General features: G+C 42.0%; 2 protein-coding genes and 3 non-coding genes across 5 annotated transcripts; 1 reads left to right on the plus strand and 4 right to left on the minus strand.

Moving 5' to 3' along the window:
* The first annotated feature begins 307 nt into the window (after window positions 1-307).
* Window positions 308-822, plus strand: LOC121979701. Its single transcript, XM_042531689.1, has 2 exons — window positions 308-527; window positions 608-822. Exons 1-2 carry the CDS (start codon window positions 308-310, stop codon window positions 820-822), a joined length of 435 nt encoding a protein of 144 aa, XP_042387623.1.
* A 99-nt stretch (window positions 823-921) lies between these two features.
* On the minus strand, window positions 922-3,532 carry LOC121980741 (probable prefoldin subunit 5). The gene is made up of 4 exons (XM_042532931.1): window positions 3,229-3,532; window positions 3,039-3,142; window positions 1,342-1,419; window positions 922-1,090 (listed from the first exon to the last, which is right to left on the minus strand). The coding sequence occupies exons 1-4, from the start codon at window positions 3,443-3,445 to the stop codon at window positions 1,007-1,009; spliced, it is 483 nt and encodes a 160-aa protein (XP_042388865.1). The 5' UTR covers window positions 3,446-3,532; the 3' UTR covers window positions 922-1,006.
* Window positions 3,533-3,839: 307 nt separating this feature from the next.
* On the minus strand, window positions 3,840-3,912 carry TRNAF-GAA. Its single transcript has one exon. It is a non-coding gene; the product is annotated as a tRNA-Phe (tRNA).
* A 72-nt stretch (window positions 3,913-3,984) lies between these two features.
* On the minus strand, window positions 3,985-4,057 carry TRNAF-GAA. The gene has a single exon. It is a non-coding gene; the product is annotated as a tRNA-Phe (tRNA).
* A 72-nt stretch (window positions 4,058-4,129) lies between these two features.
* Window positions 4,130-4,202, minus strand: TRNAF-GAA. The gene has a single exon. It is a non-coding gene; the product is annotated as a tRNA-Phe (tRNA).
* Between the last annotated feature and the right edge of the window lie 17,145 nt (window positions 4,203-21,347).

The following is a 21,347-nucleotide window of genomic DNA, read 5'->3' on the forward strand; positions in this document are numbered from 1 at the left end:
CGGCCTCTTTCCATCGTATTACAGCCCCGGAGGTAAATTTCTATCCTCACTAGTAAACAAAAACTCTAACATTGAAGTATTATTATTATCGTATTGATTTAAATTAAAAGAAAAAACCTGCCACAAAAAGGGCGGCAAAAGGGGGTTGTTCCCGGGAAATCATGAACGACGCCCAAAGCCGCTTTGCTCGCTCGTGTTCCAACTCTGCCATTAAAACCTGAACCGATGGCTTTGTGTCTCTTCGAACCTCTCCCCAATCCATAAATATCAGGCATATCAGGAGCCACCATGTCATCTCAGTCGGGGCATGGCGTTCGAGTCGTGGCTGGCCGAGAAGGCGAGAGAAGAGCTGGAGGTTCTGGAAGCCAAACACCCCTCGCGTTTCCACCTTCTCAAGCTCGAGCTCCAATCCCTTATCTCCCATCCCGACTCCTGCGCCCAACTCTTCTTCTGCCCTGCTTCTGCTGCTCGTGACGACGACGATAATGCCTTGAGTTTTACCCCAACTTCTACTGCTCCGACACAAGGTTTTTGACGTTTCAGTTCTTAACTTCCTCTCCTTTCCATTTTTCTCACACCAAATAGCATGTCGCGATGTGCATTGCAGTGTCGTCCAATAGAAAGAGGAAAATAAAGTGGAGGGAGGAGGAGCAGGAGGAGGGTCATCATCGGAAGAACAAGGAGATGAAAGCGTCAGCAGCAGCAAGAGTTGGTGATGGAAGTGGGAAGAAGAGTAGAAGCAGCAGTGTGGAGGCGGCCATCAGAAGGGCCGAAGCTTGCTTGGAGATGATTCGAAAGGTCAAGCAGAACTTGTTTTGTTAGGTCCAGTGCCTGCCCTCTCCGTGACAAAATCCTGGATATTGTTTTTCCCTCACTCGAGAACAGTCCTCTCTCTCTCTCCACCCCTTAAAACAATAATAATAGTAATAAAAATAGTTGTAATAATAACTGGTGCAGGTACAAAGGTTCACCTCTTAAAGTTGGTGTAGGTCTTAAATCCTAAAATTTACGCACTTGTCGATGCCTGCTTGATTTTTGCTTGCAGTAGCAGACCGGCTTCGTCCGCTACGTTTTTCTTCTTGGCAGCCATCTGCATAGCAAGGAATGCCCATAGCTTGGTCACTACGATAAACAATGACAGAGTAATACGCATGGCAAAAATGACCTACAATACGCATGACAATGTAGCAAGCCCATTTTATAACTTTACAGCAATCAGATAGCTTCAATATATAGTTGTATGTGAAGCTTATACCAGTTAATGAACAAAATATTTGGGATTTAGTGACAACAGCTTAGATAGGTTTTCCAGCAAATTAGAGCTCGAGCAAAAGAAAATACCTCTGAGAGCTCATCATGGTTTGATTTTAACAAGGAAAGTTTCCGGGCACAATAATCTTTGCCTTCGGCCATGGTCTTCTGCTATGAATAAAAATAGCAAAAAAAATTAGGAAAACTATTATAACAGGATAAAAAAAATCAAGTAGCAATACAACAATACATAGAAGAGTATTTCTGAAAAGCAAGGGAGTACGGGGAAATAAAGCTCATTAAAAACAGATTCGGATGGTGACCAGAAAGATGACTGAATCCGAATAAGCATTCTGACTTCTGAAAAGACACAACAATACATTTTATAGAGGTGCTAGATATCAAGCTTAGTTTATCATGGAGTTCATCATCACTTTTGGAATATGGTTTTGAATTTACCATGATGATGGAATCATTCTTAAATGGTTGATTGAACAACCATTGAAAAGGTAATCGCAAATAGCCATCACCGATCTTTGTACAGGGCTACTAAATCCTCAAGAGAAATAGAATTATCATTGGTTGAATTGCTGATTATATCACCACCCTTGACAATAGATTGTAAACCAGAATGTGCCAAACACAACCCTGAGGATGATGCAAAAATATAAATAATGGAAAGTGTAAGGAGGGGCCATCAAATATTCTATTGGCTGAGGAATGGGAAAAACAAATGTCAGGAAACAAAAGATTGAGACATGATTTCAAGAGAAAATAACTAGCTATCGAATATTGACATCGGATTAGCATAAGATTCCCAGCAATAATTATAGAGGAAAGTTGACATGGTTAACTTTCAGGATCTATTTTCTAAGGAAGAACAGAAACAACAAGAACAAAAGAATACATCGGAATTGTTGCTTACATCCACCATCACACAATTTTCTTTTGTTTAAAGAAAGAACAATAAATGATCTTGTCTTTGTATAAGAAGTATTGAGGGAACAAATTAATATTCTCTAGACTGACATTACAAATGTTGTTGACGACACACTCCATCTGCACAAGGAAACAAAGACAATTTTGATGCATGTTCAATTGGACTACAATCAGAACATGAACAGAGATACTGCTATTGAACACTATATGACCTTATGGACTACATCTAAGCGATTTAAATAGTTTTAATCAGCATCATTTGACTCCACAATTGGCATTTTTAAAGCATAACACAGCCCCACAAGATTGATGTGATACACCTCTGGCAGGACAGGAAGTTTCTAATATATTTCAGAAAGCATTGAATCCAAAGGTTCATAAATATCGTTTGAGTTTTGGATCAGTACGGAACATTGTCTAGCTTGTGAAAGAATTGTGCTTTAGGAATTCATTTTCCTTTGCACAGCAAAAATAATGAGTTTTTTTTTTAAGGTTTAGCGACAACTCTGAGAAGTCCTGTGGTTCCTAAATATCCTATCGATCAAATCCCAGGTATAAAAAAGAAATCAAACGTCACAAGAAGTATACTTCCGTAGTTAAAATCTTGTAGTATTCTAACTTTCCAAGCTATCAGGCAAAAATGTTGTTGCTAGGATCCTGAAAGGACTGGAGAGCTCAATGAAAGATTTAATGTTTCAGAAAACAGATCAGTTAAAATTATGAGAGAGGCTTCTAAAAGGGCTTAAGAGATTCACTAGCGCACCAACCAATCACATCCAAAATTTTACACTTATCAATAAAAAGGATTCTCTTATATTCTTATCCATTATCAGGAGAAAAAGAATAACCTCGATAAAATATCCAGTGCCAACGTCGACAAGGATCTTCTCAGAATCATCTAGCGTCCCGGAAACATAGAGCGATGCCGTGAGCGGAACCAGCATCTTCTTCCCTGAGAAACGATAAGGTGATCTCGCTCAACATAAACAGGGAGATCTGGGTGGTCGATAGGGGAATCTTCGAGATAGAAAAGATTACCTTGAGGTCGGAGGCACAGATCATTGAGGGCCTCGGCAGCTGCTTCGAGGCGGGCGGCGGCGACGTTGATCTTCTTGAGGCTATCTTCGAGTAGATTAACCTCGAGATCGGATTGCTCCTTCACGGCTTTGAGCTGATCGAGGTTCAGCTTCTGCAGATCAGAGGGCTTGAGGATGCCACCCGCAGCGGCGGATCCCTTCGATCCTCTGCTCGCCATGGCAGAACCCTTTCCGTTTCTTCCGAGTTTCGCGTGAAATTAGGGATGCGACGCTAGAAAGCAAAATTCACGTTGCCCCACAAAATTTCTAATATTATTGTTTTACAGATAACTTTTGTACATGACTGCTTTGTCCTCAACCTTTGCCCAACAAGAACACCGTGACGCCGTGGACCGTGATCGAAATTACTGTTTTATCCTCAAATGCCAAAAATATGAACTGTCATTCTAAAAACGATGAAAAAAAGCTGAAAACTGCGGTGAGCGTGGATCGAACACGCGACCTTCAGATCTTACGCTCTCCCAACTGAGCTATACCCGCAAGATATTGAAACAATTATATGGTTTTAATTTATTCTATATTTACATTCTAAAACGTTAAAAAAATAAAAACTGCGGTGAGCGTGGATCGAACACGCGACCTTCAGATCTTCAGTCTGACGCTCTCCCAACTGAGCTATCCCCGCAAGATGTTTAAGTTATTATATGGTTTTAATTTATTCTATATTTACATTCTAAAACGTTAAAAAACTTAAAAATGCGGTGAGCGTGGATCGAACACGCGACCTTCAGATCTTCAGTCTGACGCTCTCCCAACTGAGCTATCCCCGCAAGATGTTGAATTGATTATATGATGATAATTTATTTTATATTTAATTCTAAAACGTTAAAAACACTAAAAATTGCGGTGAGCGTGGATCGAACACGCGACCTTCAGATCTTCAGTCTGACGCTCTCCCAACTGAGCTATCCCCGCAAGATGTTGAAATGATTATATGATTATCATTTATTTTATATTTAATTTCTAAAACGTTAAAAACACTAAAAATTGCGGTGAGCGTGGATCAAACACGCGACCTTCGGATCTTCGGTCTGACGCTCTCCCAACTGAGCTATCCCCGCAAGATGGTGAAATTATTATAATAATAATTTATTCTTTATTAAAGTTCTAAAACGTTAAAAAAGCTGAAAAGTGCAGTGTGCGTGGATCGAAGAAGCGACGCTCTCCACACTGAGCTACCCGCAAGACATCAGAATAATTATATGGCCTTCATTTATTTTATATACAAGTTCTAAAACGTATACAAGGGGGAAACCTATGCGTGGATCAAATAATCTCACATCCTCTGTCTCAATGTTCATGTGTCTCCGTATCTTGTTACTTTTTTGCCACATGTATCTCCCTAACTCATTCGTGCTTTTTTTTTGTTTGTTTTCAGACAAGTTGACGAGAGTATTGGGATGAACATATTCATCTTTTACCATAATATATCTCTGTATCTCTTTGTCGATCAGATAAATCAGATCACATTTCAAAAATACAATACACATCACGTGGATATTATATACATTTCAAGAATATCATAACCGTCCGATCAATGAAAAAATACGTAAACATATTGTGGCATAAAAAAACGAAGATATGATGATTGAAATAGAAGATCTTAACTCAGATCGAACACCTTCAAATTTTCAATATCATCCTCTTCTAACTTAGCTATCCTCGCAAGATGTTTAAATAATTATATGATTTATATTTATTCTTTTTTTATGTTTTAAAACCAAAAAAAAATGCGGTGGCCAACCGAGCTATCCCGCAAGTTATTTTAAGAATTATATGGATTTTATTTATTCTATAATTTTCTTCTCAAAGGCTAAAAATGGTAAACGTTAAAAACATCTGAAGAGTTATATGGGTTTTATTTATTTTATAGTTTTCTTCTCAAACACTTATGGTCAACTTGTAAAACGTTAAAAAGATCCAGAAATGCAGATGATCTTTACGTTATACAACTAAATTATCCCCCAGGTTGTTTAAATGTACCTCTATTATCTGAATGGTCCCTCTAGTATCGGAGCAAACTCAGAAAAACGCTACCCAACTTCACAGTTAGGGCATCTCTAATCCTTAAATTTCTTCATAATTTTTTTTTAGTTTTTAATATGTCACATTAATATCTTATCAAAAGTAAAAAATTTTTATTATTTTATCCATAATCAAAAACCTCAAAATAAAGAGCTCTGAAATTGTGCTAGAGCGACTCGCTAATCGGAGAAAAGAGGGGAGGTTGCCCTAGCGTTCCTGTCCGCCCTCCCTCCGCCAATCTTTCTCTCCTCGTCTCCTCTTCCCCTCGCCGCTTGTGACGCCGGCCCGTTGCGACAGATCAAGGGCTGATCTCTTCCGCCAATCTTTATGACGTCGCGATCTGGTTTGTGAGGCAAGATAGGAAGATCTTCGTCTCCAAGGTTTACGATGGCGGCCGACAAGAGCAAGAAAAGGTAAAGGGGGGAAGCACCGGAGATGGGAGGAAGAAAAACCCTCCACGGAGGTCGGTAACCCTAAACCTTAACTTGCTTTTTCTCAGCGCCTTTTAGCTTTGCTTTTACGCTGAATCCTATTCTCTATGGGGAGGAAAAAGCAATGTTCGAAGGATATTTTCCTTTCTCTAAGTTCATCTTCTTGCGATGTTATTGTGCCCGTCCCTGATGTAGTTCCAGATCTGTCCGCGCTAGGGTTTGAGAAATCTCCTAATGATCCTGGGCCTTCTCTCAGTCCTAGGGGCCCTTCATTGGAAAAGTTCCCTGATCTTAGGACTTCTGACCCTGAGGTTAGGGTTTCTGCTCCCATCAATAATGAACCTAAAAATGGAGTCTCTTCTGGTGGTAATTCCAAATGGGTTGATCTTTTCCGTCAGAATCGTGCTCGTGCTCCAGGTTGTGATCTTTCTTATATCCCGCCTGCAGTGAGTAACGGTGTTCGTGTGGTAAAATTTCGTTCTACAGAAGTTCTTGAGGAAACTCAACGGTGGCAACATGCTTTGATTGGTAGTGTTTATGGGTATTCTCCTCATTATAAGCAAATTGAGAATTTTGCTCTTAATCGATGGAAGCAATATGGTCTTTCCTCGGTGATTCAGATTAAGGATAATCTTTTCCTATTTCAATTTGACTCTGATGCTAGTAAAGATAGGGTTCTTAATGATGGTCCTTTCTTTTTTAATAGTAGGCCTCTCATTCTTAAAGCTTGGATTCCTCGAATGAAGCTTGATCTTTGTGACATTCAGGAGCTTCCTATCTGGATTCAATTACCCTTGCTTCCTTGGGAGTTTTGGACAAAGGACATTCTTAGTCGAATTGGTAGTATTCTAGGCAAGCCTCTTTTCTGTGATCTTTGCACCTTGAGACGAGATAAGCTTGGTTTTGCTCGTATTTTGGTTGATATGTGTATTGCTGGGGACTTTCCTGATTCTATCATTCTTGAGGATGAGTTTGGTATCCAATTCACCCAGAATGTCATGTATGAATGGAAGCCTATCCCTTGCAGTATTTGTAAACAATTTGGCCATGATATGCACCTTTGTCCTTCTGCATTGTCTAAATCTAAGCAAGTCTGGAAGGAGAAAGTTAAACATCCTGTTATAGCTGTTGCTACTAATCCTGTTGCCACAAATGTTGTTGCTTCTGTTATCTCTAATTCTGCCTGCGAGATTGCTGCCAAGTCTATCTCTTCTGCTAAGATGGCTGCAGTTAAGGGTAAGGCTGCTTTACCCACTGTAGCCTCGTCTAGTAATTGTGAATCTGGATCGACACTCACTTCTAAAAATGATGTGATTGTATCAGCTCCTTTAACTGGTTCTACTCCTGTCATTATCCCTCCTTCTACTGGTGTCATTGGGGAAGGTAGGCCACGGAGAATTATAAAGCCCCCTGCTAGGGGTCAATGATTTGCTCCTGGAATGTCAGGGGATTGAATGATCCCCTTAAGCAATCAGAGGTGTATCCTTTGGTTACAAAATATAAATTGATAGCTTTAGGACTTCTTGAAACAAAAATAAAGCCGGATAATAAAGATAAAGTCCTCACTCATTTAAAGTTGTGTAATTGGTCCAGCCTTGATAATTTTCATTTGCATGCTCTGGGTAGAATTTTATTGCTTTTTGATGGCTCAAAAATCACTTTTACTGTGGAAAAGGTTACATCTCAGTTTCTTCATTGTAAAGCTTGTTTGGGATCCAAAATCTTTTGGTGGACTCTTGTATATAGCTCAAATTCCCCTATAGAGCGTTCTGTTCTTTGGTCTGATCTAGTTGACCTTGCTCTTTCTACTTCTGGTGCTTGGCTAGTGCAGGGAGATTTTAATGCCATTTTGAATAATTCTGAGAGAATTGGAGGTGCCCATATAACAAATTGTGGAGCTGAGTTTGAGGCTTGTCTTTTTAGGTGCGGTCTTTCTGAGCTCAGCAACCATGGTTCATTTTTCACTTGGACAAACAACCAGGACGCCAAGTCTCGTATCTGGCGAAAGTTGGATAGATGCTTAATCAATTCTGATTGGTTAGATGTGTTTCCTGGGTCTGATTATGAGGTCATTAGTCCAGGATTGTCTGACCATTCCCCTCTTATTGTTCATATTAGGAATTTGATTCCTCGACGTGCCTCGTCTTTTAAATTTTTTAATATGTGGACCACTCATCCTCATTTCAAGCAGATTGTTTCTGCAATTTGGAGATCCCCTATCTCTGGCTCTCATATGTTTGTGCTCTGGTCTAAACTCAAGTTGCTAGCTAAGGAGCTCCGTGTTCTTAATAGAGTAGAATTCTCAGATGTCTCTGTTCGTGTTGCTAACTGTAAAGCTTCTTTGGATCATTTGCAGTCAAATCTTCACCAAGCTCCTCTTGATCAAGATCTTTTAGACCAAGAGCGAGCTTTGGTTATTCATTATAGATCTCTAAAATTCTGTGAAGAGAGCTATTTCAGACAAAAAGCTCGTGCTGATTGGTTAAAGTTGGGTGACCAAAACACTAAATATTTTCATCAATCCCTTAAACTTAGATATGCTAAAAACAACATTGTATCTCTTCGTCTTCAGGATGGCTCTATGTGTTCCGATCATCCTACTATCTCTCGTGCTATGATTGACTTTTATGAGGACTTATTGGGAGTTGAGTCTCATGCTCGAGTATATTCTGATTCTTCTATTTGGCAGGCTGGTAAGCTTCTTTCTTCTGAGCAAGCTACCTATCTTTGTAGGCCAGTAAGCTATGATGAGGTCAAATCCACTCTTATGGGTATGGGAAGTAACAAAGCCCCTGGTGTGGATGGTTTTAATGCTTACTTTTTCAAAAAAGAATGGGATATTGTTGGCCCTTCAGTTTTTGTTGCAATTGATGAATTTTTCAGAACTGGGCGTCTATTGAAGCAATTCAATTCCACTGCCCTTGTGGTTATTCCAAAAACTCCCAACCCTTCTGGCCTTACTGATTACAGGCCCATTGCTTGCTGCACTATCATATATAAACTCATTACTAAAATCCTTGCTACTAGAATGTCTCAAGTTATGCCCTTTATCATAGCTTTGAACCAATCTGCTTTGGTCAAAGGTCGCAGAATAGCAGACAACATTTTATTGGCCCATGAACTTGTACACAACTATCATAGAAATAATGGTAACCCAAGGCTTACTCTGAAAGTAGATCTACGGAAGGCCTTCGATTCAGTGTCATGGGATTTTTTAGAAGAAGCTCTTTTGAATCTAGGTTTTCCTTCTCAATTTATCGATTGGGTTATGACATGTGTTAGAACTGCCACCTTTTCCATTGTTATTAATGGGGGTTTGGAGGGCTACTTTCATGGGAAAAAGGGAGTTAGACAGGGTGATCCTATTTCCCCTCTTCTTTTTGTTATTGCTATGGAATACCTTTCTCGCTGTTTTCACCATTTGATCCCACCTGACTTTGGGTTTCACCCTGGATGTCGTACTCTTCAAATTACTCATCTCTGTTTTGCCGATGATTTGTTGGTATTCTGCTGTGGTAGTCTTAACTCAGTCACTCAAGTTATGTCCATTCTTAAACATTTTGAACAAGTTTCTGGGCTCCATATCAATGAGGGCAAAAGTCTTGTTTTCTTTTCTGGTGTTACTGATCATATCAAAGCTGAAATCTTGACCATGTTAAACTTCAAGGAAGGTTCCCTCCCTGTGACTTATTTGGGGATTCCTTTAATATCCTCAGTGTTAGGATCTTGGATGGCTAGAGGGGGGTGAATAGCCTCTTCAAAAGCTAAAACTTAAAGATAAAACTCACACGAGTGGTTAGCGCAGCGGAAAACAAGTTAAGAACAGAATAAGAATAAGAGAAGAAACAAAGCAAATCACAGTGACTCAAGTGTTTACGAGGTTCGGGGATAACTTGCCCCTACTCCTCGGTGTCCGTAAGGTGGACAAGCCGATCTTCGGTAGATCAACCCCGGTGAACACCCGGCTATGAACTTTCTCCTTCTCGGTGGAGTGACCTCTCAACAAAATCTCAACAGGTATGTAGAATATAGCACAAGACTTACTGAGCTTGGTGACTTAGGAGAATGAAAATTAAGCTTACAGTCACGCGAAGGTCATGAAACAGAGAGCAAGTCGAGACAGCCGCTTCTCAGCCCCGAGCGTCAAAGCTTTTTCACCGATCGACAGAGAGTTTTTTCTTTTTCTTCCCAAAGAAACTTCTTGTTAACCCTCTCTTCAACCAGCCTTTTATGTCTCTGCCATCTCTGCCTTTCGCCCGCAACGGATCCCTGCCAAACTGCAGCAAATCTCTGCATCCAGCCATAGCATCGCCAATCACGCTTCTTTCTCATCTGATCATCTGAGCTCACACCAATGGAATTCTGGTCTTCACTGGTGTCTCTGAGCTCCACCCAATCACCATGAGTTGAGCTGATCGATGCCAGATCACCGCCAGATCGCAGCCACGACTTTGCTGCTTTAACAGGTTTACAGTGGAACATAGCAAAAGTCTCTCTGGTATCCTCTACTAATGAAGCTCAATTTGAAATCAACCAATTGCAAATTACCAGTAACCTGCACCTCAAAATCTTGCAGCAGATGGTTAGAAATATTTAGGCAAAAGCAACTTTGAATCAGAAAGAATCAGAGAAAGTGCATGCAAAACAGACTATAGTATGGATCGGTCGGCAGACCGATCCATACGTTCAAATCTCTTTTTCGATCGTTACTGATCGGTCTGCGGACCGATCAGGAACTAACCTGATCGGTCCTCAGACCGATCAGGTGTCGCGCGCACAAGCCTGATCGGTCTCCGGACCGATCAGGCATCAATCTGACCGGTCCCGAGACCGGTCAGTATCGATACAGTAGCATACTGAGTTCTCACTGATCGGTCGGCGGACCGATCAGTAACAACACAGTATGCTACTGAGTGTTTACTGATCGGTCCGTAGACCGATCAGGACACACTTAGTGTCATGGATCGGTCTGCCGACCGATCACCCGTGCCACTTGTGCCACTGGATCGGTCATCAGACCGATCCAAGGCTGTGATTTAAGAGGCAAGCTTCCAAGCTTGCTACCCTTAATCCTGACAGTCCAGAGACCGAGCTACCGAGCTCTTCTCCGACTATACATGCCAAGTTTCCATACTTGGACTTCCCAACACCAGATGTCCGATCACCCTTGATCCATCTGGATTTTCCCTGCCGGCTTCACTCCCCAGGACTTTCCCCTTGCCTGGCTTCACTCACCAGGACTTTCCAATTGCCTGGCTTCACTCACCAGGACTTTTCCAATTGCCTGGCTTCACTCACCAGGACTTTCCAATTGCCTGGCTTCACTCACCAGGACTTTTCCAATTGCCTGGCTTCACTCACCAGGACTTCTCCAATTGCCTGGCTTCACTCACCAGGACTTCTCCCGTGCCAAGCTCCTTGCTCGGACTTTTCCCAATCAGATTAATCAGGTCAACCAAGTCAACCCTGATTTGTCTGAGTCAATTCAATATCTGATTGAAACTTAAATCAGTGTCAACATCAAAACAACATCCAGGTCAGACTGTATCAACAATCTCCCCCTTTTTGTTGTTTGACAACACGATTTAAGTTTAGATCAGAAATGCTTTCATATCCATAATTTTAGGAAAATCGGGACCCTCCCCCTAAGACGGATATATCTCAAATATCTTCTCCCCCTTTTTCATATTGAGTTTACAATTCGTCTCTAAACTTCAAATACTCTCTCCCCCTTTGTCAAACACCGAAAAGGTATATATAAAAAAAAAAAAATATGAGGACTGACAAACACCTCCCCCTTAAACCCATATCATAATCCACAAAAAGAAGTAAGATATGATAGAACTCAAGCAATGTCATATACATAGCATGAAAAAGATATCATAGGAGTACAAAACGCATGAAAATAAACATAATGTCTAAAATAGCAACCATCCAGGACAGGCAATCAACATCGTATCTAGAACAAAGTAGCACAATCAACAATCAATCACATAATCAAAATCAACTCGCATCCTCATCATGAGGAGCAGTGTCATCAGCAACAGGATAAGAGAATCCCTGAGGGGGCACGCCGCTGCCTGAAGATGGATCGTCTGTAGAAGGCTGAGGTGGTGGGTGGCTGGCCATCCATCCTAGAAATGCCTGATGTGTCGCCAACTGCTGTCTCTGTAGAGTATCGAAGCGCTGATCAATCTGGAGGCGCAGGCCATCGAACTCTGCAGCCACCATCTCCTCGTGGCGGTCAAACCGGCTCTCCAGCTCAGCGATCTGCCAGCGCAGATCTGGATCCTCCTCGCCATATGCAGCAGCAGCAGGAGGACGAGCAACCTGTCGTGGAAGTGGTAGCTCACCCAGTGCCCTCCCATCCTTCCACCTAACCGTCCCATCCTGACTTAGGATTCCGGACTTGGAAAACGCACGTTTCCCAAGTCGACAATCCTGCCTGACCATCTTCACTATCCTCCCCCTAGAGACGTCAATACCCATGGACTCGAGCCAATCAGTAATTATATGCCCAAAAGGCATATAGATGTTGTCGCCGCTCGGTTCGCTATGGGAAATGATAGACATATAGACACTCGACATAATATCAAAATCTAGACGTCGACGTAACCCATAAAGCATCAGACAGTGATATGGTCGAATTTCTGCCAACGGTTTAGAGGTGATAGGTAGAAGACATTGTGTGACAATTTTGAAAAGAATGTAGTCAGGAGCAGAGAGTCTAAGGGCTGCAAATGTAGGAAAGTCGTCATCTAACTCATCTAAACCATCCAGTCTCGGATGACCAAAGAAGTACTCATAGATTGAGTCAGAAGAGACATTAAGAGGATGAGGTACGGGTTCAGGCAAAACAGGATAGATGGAGAACACCGTCCCCGAACACAAACGACAACCTAAATACCCAAAGAAGGCAATTATGTCGAGATCAATGTTTTGCTTAGCCACTCTTGTTCTATAACTACCATCAGGAGTCGGATGAAGGTTGTTATAGAATTCAGATACAAGATCGAAGTTGATGTCCCTTTCTAGAAAAACCAAAGAATCGAGCTTGTAGTAGGCAATGGTTTCTAAAATAGAGGGACAAGATTCCTGCATGAACTTCTTATCAACAGATCGACAAGGGAGTAATTTGAAAGTCCTGTCCTTAAAGTTTTTCTCAAACTGTTGGTTCGGGAATCTCCCCGAACTGGATGGTTGAGGTCGGGAAGAGGTAGGAACCTTAGATTTGGACTTATCCGACTTAGAGGTACCCTCCCCTGCAGATTTCTTCCTAAGGATGGGAAATGGGACATGACCGGGGTACACATGGGAGCACAAGACCACAACGGATGAGTACCGACCCAAAAACGCAAATGCAGTGAGAACTAAATTTAAAAAAAAATGCTAAGGATGAATAGAATGGGAAGAGGAAGTTACCTTGGAGGCATTACTTCGTTCGTCGGAGAAAGAAACGAGGGTCGGCCGGCGCTGGGAAGAAGAAACGAGAGAAGCGGAGAGGTAGGGTTCGCGTGAGACGCCAAAGAATGGGAGGTTTTAAGAGGGTAGGTGACCAACCCGATCGGACGGCCGTCCGATCAGGAGAAGAATTGAACGATCAGATCCTTGGATCGGAGATAGCGGATCGGTCCCTGGACCGATCAGGCATCCTTCAGATCGGTCCCGGGACCGTTCAAAACGCGAACAGAACCTATCGAAATTTCCTGATCGGTCGGCAGACCGATCAGGAAACCTCCTGATCGGTCCGCAAACTCTCTGTTCGATATCTGAACGGTCTGCAGACCGTTCAGATATGATTGTCGCAAGAGAGCCCCTGACCGGACTGTGGACCGATCAGGGAGTCTCCTGACCGGTCCAGCGACCGATCAGTGTCTGATACTTCAGACTTCTGATATCTGAAACTCGTATCAAAAGTCCTAAATTTTGTTCCAACAACTTCCTAGGATCCTAGAAGCCCATAGATTATAGTTAGTGATATCAGATGGATAATTCCTAATGATTTGCTCTCAAGAATTGAACTCATTCAAGGCTTAGAAATTCAAAATTTAAACCTTCTCGATTCTTAGCTTCAAAATCAGTGAATCTCCACAAACTTAGGAAATTGCTGAAACTACAATCTGTAGTGAAGCAAAGTCCCAAAACTGACATAGGCTACCTATAACCTATTCCAAAATTCGTCCTCTCTATGATTAGTTTCAAGTTTGTCAAAATAAGTCTTAGTTCCTAATACTTCTTTATCAACTTGTCCTAACATCAATCAAAGTCATGAAATGTATCAAGCAGAAAGTATCAACCAAACACATTAACTATGTTAGACAATTTCTAGACAAAAGTCCAACCAAGATTCCTTGGTTGGAATGTATGAGTAAGATCTAGGAACCAAATACACATGAATTGTGTAATGGTGTTCCCCAAACTCAATTAATGTCTCTTCAACCTAATTATTCAAGGGATGCATGATACATTTTGAATAATTTGGTTGATCCTAGCATCTCACCCCATTTCTAGCAAACAAAAACATTTTGTTAAACCTTATAGTGTATGTGAGATGTTCCCAAGTTGCCCAAATTTTTGTCCCAATTACTCTTGTCATCTTAATAGTCCTTATTGATCATGGTGAAACTCTAATGACCTAAGGAGCCAAACACATTCCCAACTCCCTCCTTAAATGACTAAATTCATTTTCCGGAAGGGTTTGGTGAAAATATCAGCTAGGTTTGACTTTGACTCAACATATGTGAGTGCAATGTCTCCCCTAGCTACATGATCTCTAATGAAGTGATGACGCACTTCAATGTGTTTTGTCCTTGAATGATGGACTGGATTTTTAGTTAGGTTAATCGTGCTAATGTTATCACATAGCACTTGTACACCCTTGTAAGAAAATCCATAATCCTCTAAGGTGTGTATCATCCACAACAATTGCGATACACTCTCTCCCATGGCAATATATTCAGCCTCGGTCGTGGAGAGAGCAACACAATGTTGCTTCCGACTTGACCAACTAACTAAAGATGACCCTAAAAATTGGCAACCCCCACTCGTACTTTTCCGATCCAATTTGCACCCAGCATAATCGGAATCGGTGTAACCTATCAAGTCAAAAGACTCGGTACGAGGATACCAAAGACCTACTCTTATTGTGCCCTTAAGATATCTCAAAATTCTTTTAACTGCAATTAAATGAGATTCCTTTGCACAGACTTGATACCTAGCGCACATGCCCACAGCAAAAAGTATATCGGGTCTCTGGTGTGAGATATAGAAGACTACCGATCATGCTTCTATATTGCGTTAGATCAATGGTTTCCACTCTCATCATTGTCAAGGCGAGTGTTTGTCGCCATTGGAGTGGACACTTCCTTAGAGTCACTCATATTGAATTTTCTGAGCATCTCTTGAGTGTATTTTGCTTGATGGACATAAATACCATCTCTAGTTTGTTTGATTTCGAGTCCAAGGAAGAAAGTCAATTCTCCCACTAGACTCATCTCAAACTCACTCTCCATGTGAGTGATGAACTCATTTAAATAGCCCTTGTTGTTTGAGCCACAAATTATGTCATCGACATATACTTGGGCTACAAAAATATTTTCACCATCTCTACGTAGAAATAGTGTTGGGTCTATTTGTCCTCTAACAAAGCCCTTCTCTAGTAGATATGTTGACAACCTTTCGTACCAAGCTCGTGGTGCTTGTTTAAGCCCATAAAGTGCTTTCTTGAGCTTGTACACGTGATTTGGAGATTCGGTATTCACAAATCCCGGTGGTTGTTCAACATAAACTTCTTCCTTAATGAGACCATTTAAGAAGGCCGATTTTACATCCATTTGATAGAGCTTGAAACCTCTATGTGCAGCAAAAGCTAGCATTAAGCGAATGGACTCTAATCGGGCCACTGGAGCATATGTCTCATCATAATCAAGGCCTTCAACTTGACTATAGCCCTTGGCTACAAGTCTTGCCTTGTTTCTAACTACCTCTCCCTTTTGGTTCAATTTGTTCTTGAAGACCCATTTGGTTCCAATAATGGTGGTCTTCTTAGGTCTGGGAACCAAGTCCCATACTTGGCTCCTTTCAAATTGACCTAATTCGTCTTGCATAGCTATGATCCACTCAGGATCATGCAATGCCTCATCAATTAATCTAGGTTCAATTTCTGAGATCAAGGCGACCTCATTGGACTCATTTCTAAAGAATGACCTAGTCCTAACCCCTTGATGGATGTCTCCCACAATCTGGTCTTGGGGGTGACTAGTGTCTAACCTAGACTGCCTTGGTGCTGATGGTGCCTCATGAGTGGTCTCACTTGGCACAGACAAGGACTCAATATCAGACAATGGATCCACCTGAGTTCTTTGTTGTCCTTGCTCATCATTATCAGAGTCAATTTCGACTCTTTCGATGTTTTGGTCATTCAAACTTCGCCTTCTAAGTTCGAATTGAATTTGTTCTACATCCCTTGATTGATCATTTAAATTAGGGATTTCTTCAAAAGCTACATCAGAGGACTCTTCAATCAATTTAGTCCTCTCATTGTAGACTCGATAGACTTTGCTGGTGAGTGAATACCCGACCAGTATCCCTTCATCAGCCTTAGCCGTGAACTTCCCAAGATGATCCTTTGTGTTCAAGATAAACACCTTACAACCAAACACCCTAAGATGTTTAATTGTAGGTGGTTTCCCAAACCAAAGTTTATGAGGGGTCTTTCCTAAAAATCTGTGTATTAGGACTCGATTTTGCACATAGCAAGCTGTACTCACAGCTTCGGCCCATAAGTAGCTCGGCAAAGAGTACTCATGAAGCATGCTTCGTGCAGCTTCCTGTAGGACTCGGTTCTTTCTCTCCACAACCCCATTTTGCTGTGGGGTCCTTGGAGTAGAGAACTCATGTCTATAACCCTTCTCTTGACAAAACTCTAAAAACCTATGGTTTTGGAATTCACCACCATGATCACTCCTAATGGTTTTAATTGTGGTTGATTTTTCATTTTCCGTTCTTCTACAAAAAGAAATGAAAATATCTATGGTTTGGTCCTTATGTTTCAAAAAGAAGGTCCAAGTATATCTAGTGAAATCATCAATAATCACAAGACAATATCTACTTCCATTCAAAGATATTACACTACTGCAATCAAATAGGTCCATGTGCAATAAGTCTAACGGAGTAGAAGTACTTACAATGCTTTTACCTTTATGAACCGCTTTTGTTTGCTTACCCTTTTGACATGCATCACATAGTTTGTTCTTTTGATATTTGATGCTTGGTAAGCCTCGCACTAATCCTTTGTTTGCTAGCTTCCGGATGTTCTTCATGTTTACATGTGCCAACCTTCTATGCCATAGCCAAGACTCTTCTTCTTTTGACATGAAACACTTAATCAAAGCATTAGTAGCACTTTTAAATGATACTTGATAAATATTGTCTACCCTTGTGCCTACTAGTACTGTGTCAAGTGTGTCAATGTTTTTAACCAAACATTGACTTGAATGAAATTCAATTGTGTAACCCGTATCACACAATTGACTGACACTTAGGAGATTAAAAGTCATTCCCTTGACTAGAAGGACATTCTTGATATGAAGGCATTCGGATATATGAATGTCTCCAACTCCTATTACCTTAAGACTACCATTGTTACCAAAGGACACATTACCTCTACTTTTGTTTTGAAGAGAAGCAAATAGAGATTTGTCCCCGGTCATGTGCTTGGAGCATCCACTATCAACAAACCAAGTTGATAGGTGCTCCCCCTCGATCAATGCCTACAAGATACGAAAGATAGATGTTTTAGGTACCCAAATCTTGGGACCTAATGCATCTACAAGAAGTGACCTAGGAACCCATGCTTTGGTCATACCCTTCCTAGTTCCATGAACCCTAGAATCATTTGATCTATGGTATTGGGTCCTAGACACTAATGAGATAAAACTCGATTCTTTGGGTTGATAACCTATCCCGGCTTTGTTGTAGACTGCCCTTTGGGCATTTAAGATCATGTCTAATGTCTTAGAGCTAGTTGAGAATTTCTCAAGCATTTTCTTGAGCTTCTCAACCTCACTCTTCAAAGCCTTGTTCTCATCTTCAAGAAGCTCTAGATGAAGGTCATCAACCTCATCTTCCCTAAGAGCCTTTAGCATTTCTACTTCTTCTTTTAACAATTTATTTTCTGTTTTCGACTTTTTAAGCAATGTAGATAAATGAGTAATAGTCTTATAACATTTTTCTACATGAGAAGAGGTTACCTCTTCATCATCCGAGGATGATGAGGCCGCGTTTGAAGCATCACTTGAGTTGCCATCGCTTCCGGAGTCCTCCCTTGCCATGAGTGCTAAATGGCGAGTGCTCTTCTCCTTCTTCTCTTCTTCCTCGGATGAGCTTGAAGATGACTCATCCCAAGTGGCCTTAAGGGCCTTCTTCTTTTTGCTTCTTTCTTCTTTCTTCTTGGCTCGTTCTTCCTTCTTCTTGGCTCGTTCTTCCTTCTTGAGCTTAGGACACTCACTTCGGTAGTGCCCTTTCTTACTACATTCATAGCACGTAACGTTAGATTTATCTATGTTCGGATCATTAGGTTTACCTTTGTATCTTCGGCTTCTTCTCATGATCCTCCTCACGAAATTCGCCATTTCGCTTGATGACGATGATTCGCCTTCGTCATCGGACTCGGAGGAAGAGGTGGATGAGGAGATCTCCTTTTCTTTCTTCTTTTCCTTCTTCCTTCTCCCATCCTTGCTCCTTTCTCCTGCAACAAGAGCAATACCTTTCTCCTTTTGGCCTTTGTTAGCAAGTTCATGTAATTCCATTTCACAGAAAAATTCATCTAACTTGACAATTGAAAGATCCTTGGATACCTTGTAGGCATCTACCATAGATGACCACAAGGCATTCCTAGGAAAAGCTTTAAGTGCATACCTTACAAGATCGCGGTTTTCTACATGTTCATCTATGGAATGGAGACCGTTAATGATCTCTTTAAACCTACCATGAAGTTCACTTACATTCTCATTTTCCTTCATGGTGAGGTTCTGGAGTTGGTTGAGGAACAAGTCTCTCTTGGCAATTCGAGAGTCCCGAGTTCCTTCTTGAAGCTCAATGAGCTTGTTCCATAGATCTCTTGCACTAGTAAAAGGACCTACCTTGACTAGTTGGTCCTTGGCGATTCCACATTGCAAGGTGACCATGGCCTTGGCATCGGCTTGTGCTTTGCGGAGTTGTTCGGTAGACCACCTTGACGATTCGAGCTCCTTACCTTCCTCATCTCTTGGTGGTGTGTAGCCTTCCTTGACTGAGAACCACATGGCAATGTCCGTCTTTAGGTAATACTCCATGCGTCCCTTCCAGTACTGGAAATCTGCCCCTTCAAAGTAAGGTGGTCGATTTGTGCTAAAACCTTCCCTCATGGCCATCTCTTTGCTCTTAGGTTGTTAAGCCGGATGAAGAGCTCCAAGCTCTGATACCACTTGTTAGGATCTTGGATGGCTAGAGGGGGTGAATAGCCTCTTCAAAAGCTAAAACTTAAAGATAAAACTCACACGAGTGGTTAGCGCAGCGGAAAACAAGTTAAGAACAGAATAAGAATAAGAGAAGAAACAAAGCAAATCACAGTGACTCAAGTGTTTACGAGGTTCGGGGATAACTTGCCCCTACTCCTCGGTGTCCGTAAGGTGGACAAGCCGATCTTCGGTAGATCAACCCCGGTGAACACCCGGCTATGAACTTTCTCCTTCTCGGTGGAGTGACCTCTCAACAAAATCTCAACAGGTATGTAGAATATAGCACAAGACTTACTGAGCTTGGTGACTTAGGAGAATGAAAATTAAGCTTACAGTCACACGAAGGTCAGTGAAACAGAGAGCAAGTCGAGACAGCCGCTTCTCAGCCCCGAGCGTCAAAGCTTTTTCACCGATCGACAGAGAGTTTTTCTTTTTCTTCCCAAAGAAACTTCTTGTTAACCCTCTCTTCAACCAGCCTTTTATGTCTCTGCCATCTCTGCCTTTCGCCCGCAACGGATCCCTGCCAAACTGCAGCAAATCTCTGCATCCAGCCATAGCATCGCCAATCACGCTTCTTTCTCATCTGATCATCTGAGCTCACACCAATGGAATTCTGGTCTTCACTGGTGTCTCTGAGCTCCACCCAATCACCATGAGTTGAGCTGATCGATGCCAGATCACCGCCAGATCGCAGCCACGATTTTGCTGCTTTAACAGGTTTACAGTGGAACATAGCAAAAGTCTCTCTGGTATCCTCTACTAATGAAGCTCAATTTGAAATCAACCAATTGCAAATTACCAGTAACCTGCACCTCAAAATCTTGCAGCAGATGGTTAGAAATATTTAGGCAAAAGCAACTTTGAATCAGAAAGAATCAGAGAAAGTGCATGCAAAACAGACTATAGTATGGATCGGTGCAGGCCGATCCATACGCTCAAATCTCTTTTCGATCGTTCGATCGGTGCGGACCGATCAGAACTAACCTGATCGGTCCTCGGACCGATCAGGTGTCGCATGCAAGACTTGATCGGTCTCCGGACCGATCGAGCATCAATCGACCGGTCCCGAGACCGGTCGATGTCGATCTGATAGCATCGAGTATTCTCGAGTTCTCACCGATCGGTCGGCGGACCGATCGACTAACACCCACGCGACTGGATCGGTCCGTGGACCGATCAGGACCACTGTATCCTGGATCGATCGGTCGCCGACCGATCACCGTGCCACTTGTGCCCGGATCGGTCATCGACCGATCCAAGGTGATTTAAGAGGCAAGCTTCCAAGCTTGCTACCCTTAATCCTGGACCAGAGACCGAGCTACCGAGCTCTTCTCCGACTATACATGCCAAGTTTCCATACTTGGACTTCCCAACACCGGATGTCCGATCACCCTTGATCCATCTGGATTTTCCTGCACGGCTTCACTCACCGGGACTTTCCAATTGCCGCTTCACTCACGGGACTTTCCAATTGCGGCTTCACTCACGGGACTTTCCAATTGCCTGCTTCACTCCAGGACTTCTCCAATTCCCAGCTTCACTCACCAGGACTTCTCCAATTGCCTGGCTTCACTCACCAGGACTTCTCCCGTGCCAAGCTCCTTGCTCGGACTTTTCCCAATCAGATTAATCAGGTCAACCAAGTCAACCCTGATTTGTCTGAGTCAATTCAATATCTGATTGAAACTTAAATCAGTGTCAACATCAAAACAACATCCAGGTCAGACTGTATCAACACTCAGGTCTGAAAAAAGAGCATTGTGACAAAATTATTCATAAAATCACTGCTAGAATTACTTGCTGGACTTCTCGTCTTCTCTCTTATGGGGGTAGGATCCAATTGGTTATTTCTGTTTTACAAAGTCTCTATGTCTATATGTGCTCTGTTTTTATGCTTCCAAAATCGATTATTCAGTCTATTGACAGGCTTTGTCGGGATTTTCTCTGGCATGGCAATTCCAATTCCAAATCTAGACCTGTTGCTTGGCATGATGTTTGTCTACCTAAAAAAGGAGGCTTGGGACTTAAGTCACTGTCAATCTGGAACTGTGCTGCAGTAGGTAAAAATATATGGTTTCTTTTAACCTCTTATGAAAGTTTATGGG

This window comes from Zingiber officinale, chromosome 5A (genome assembly GCF_018446385.1).
Source record: "Zingiber officinale cultivar Zhangliang chromosome 5A, Zo_v1.1, whole genome shotgun sequence".
In the NCBI taxonomy this organism is placed as follows: domain Eukaryota; kingdom Viridiplantae; phylum Streptophyta; class Magnoliopsida; order Zingiberales; family Zingiberaceae; genus Zingiber; species Zingiber officinale.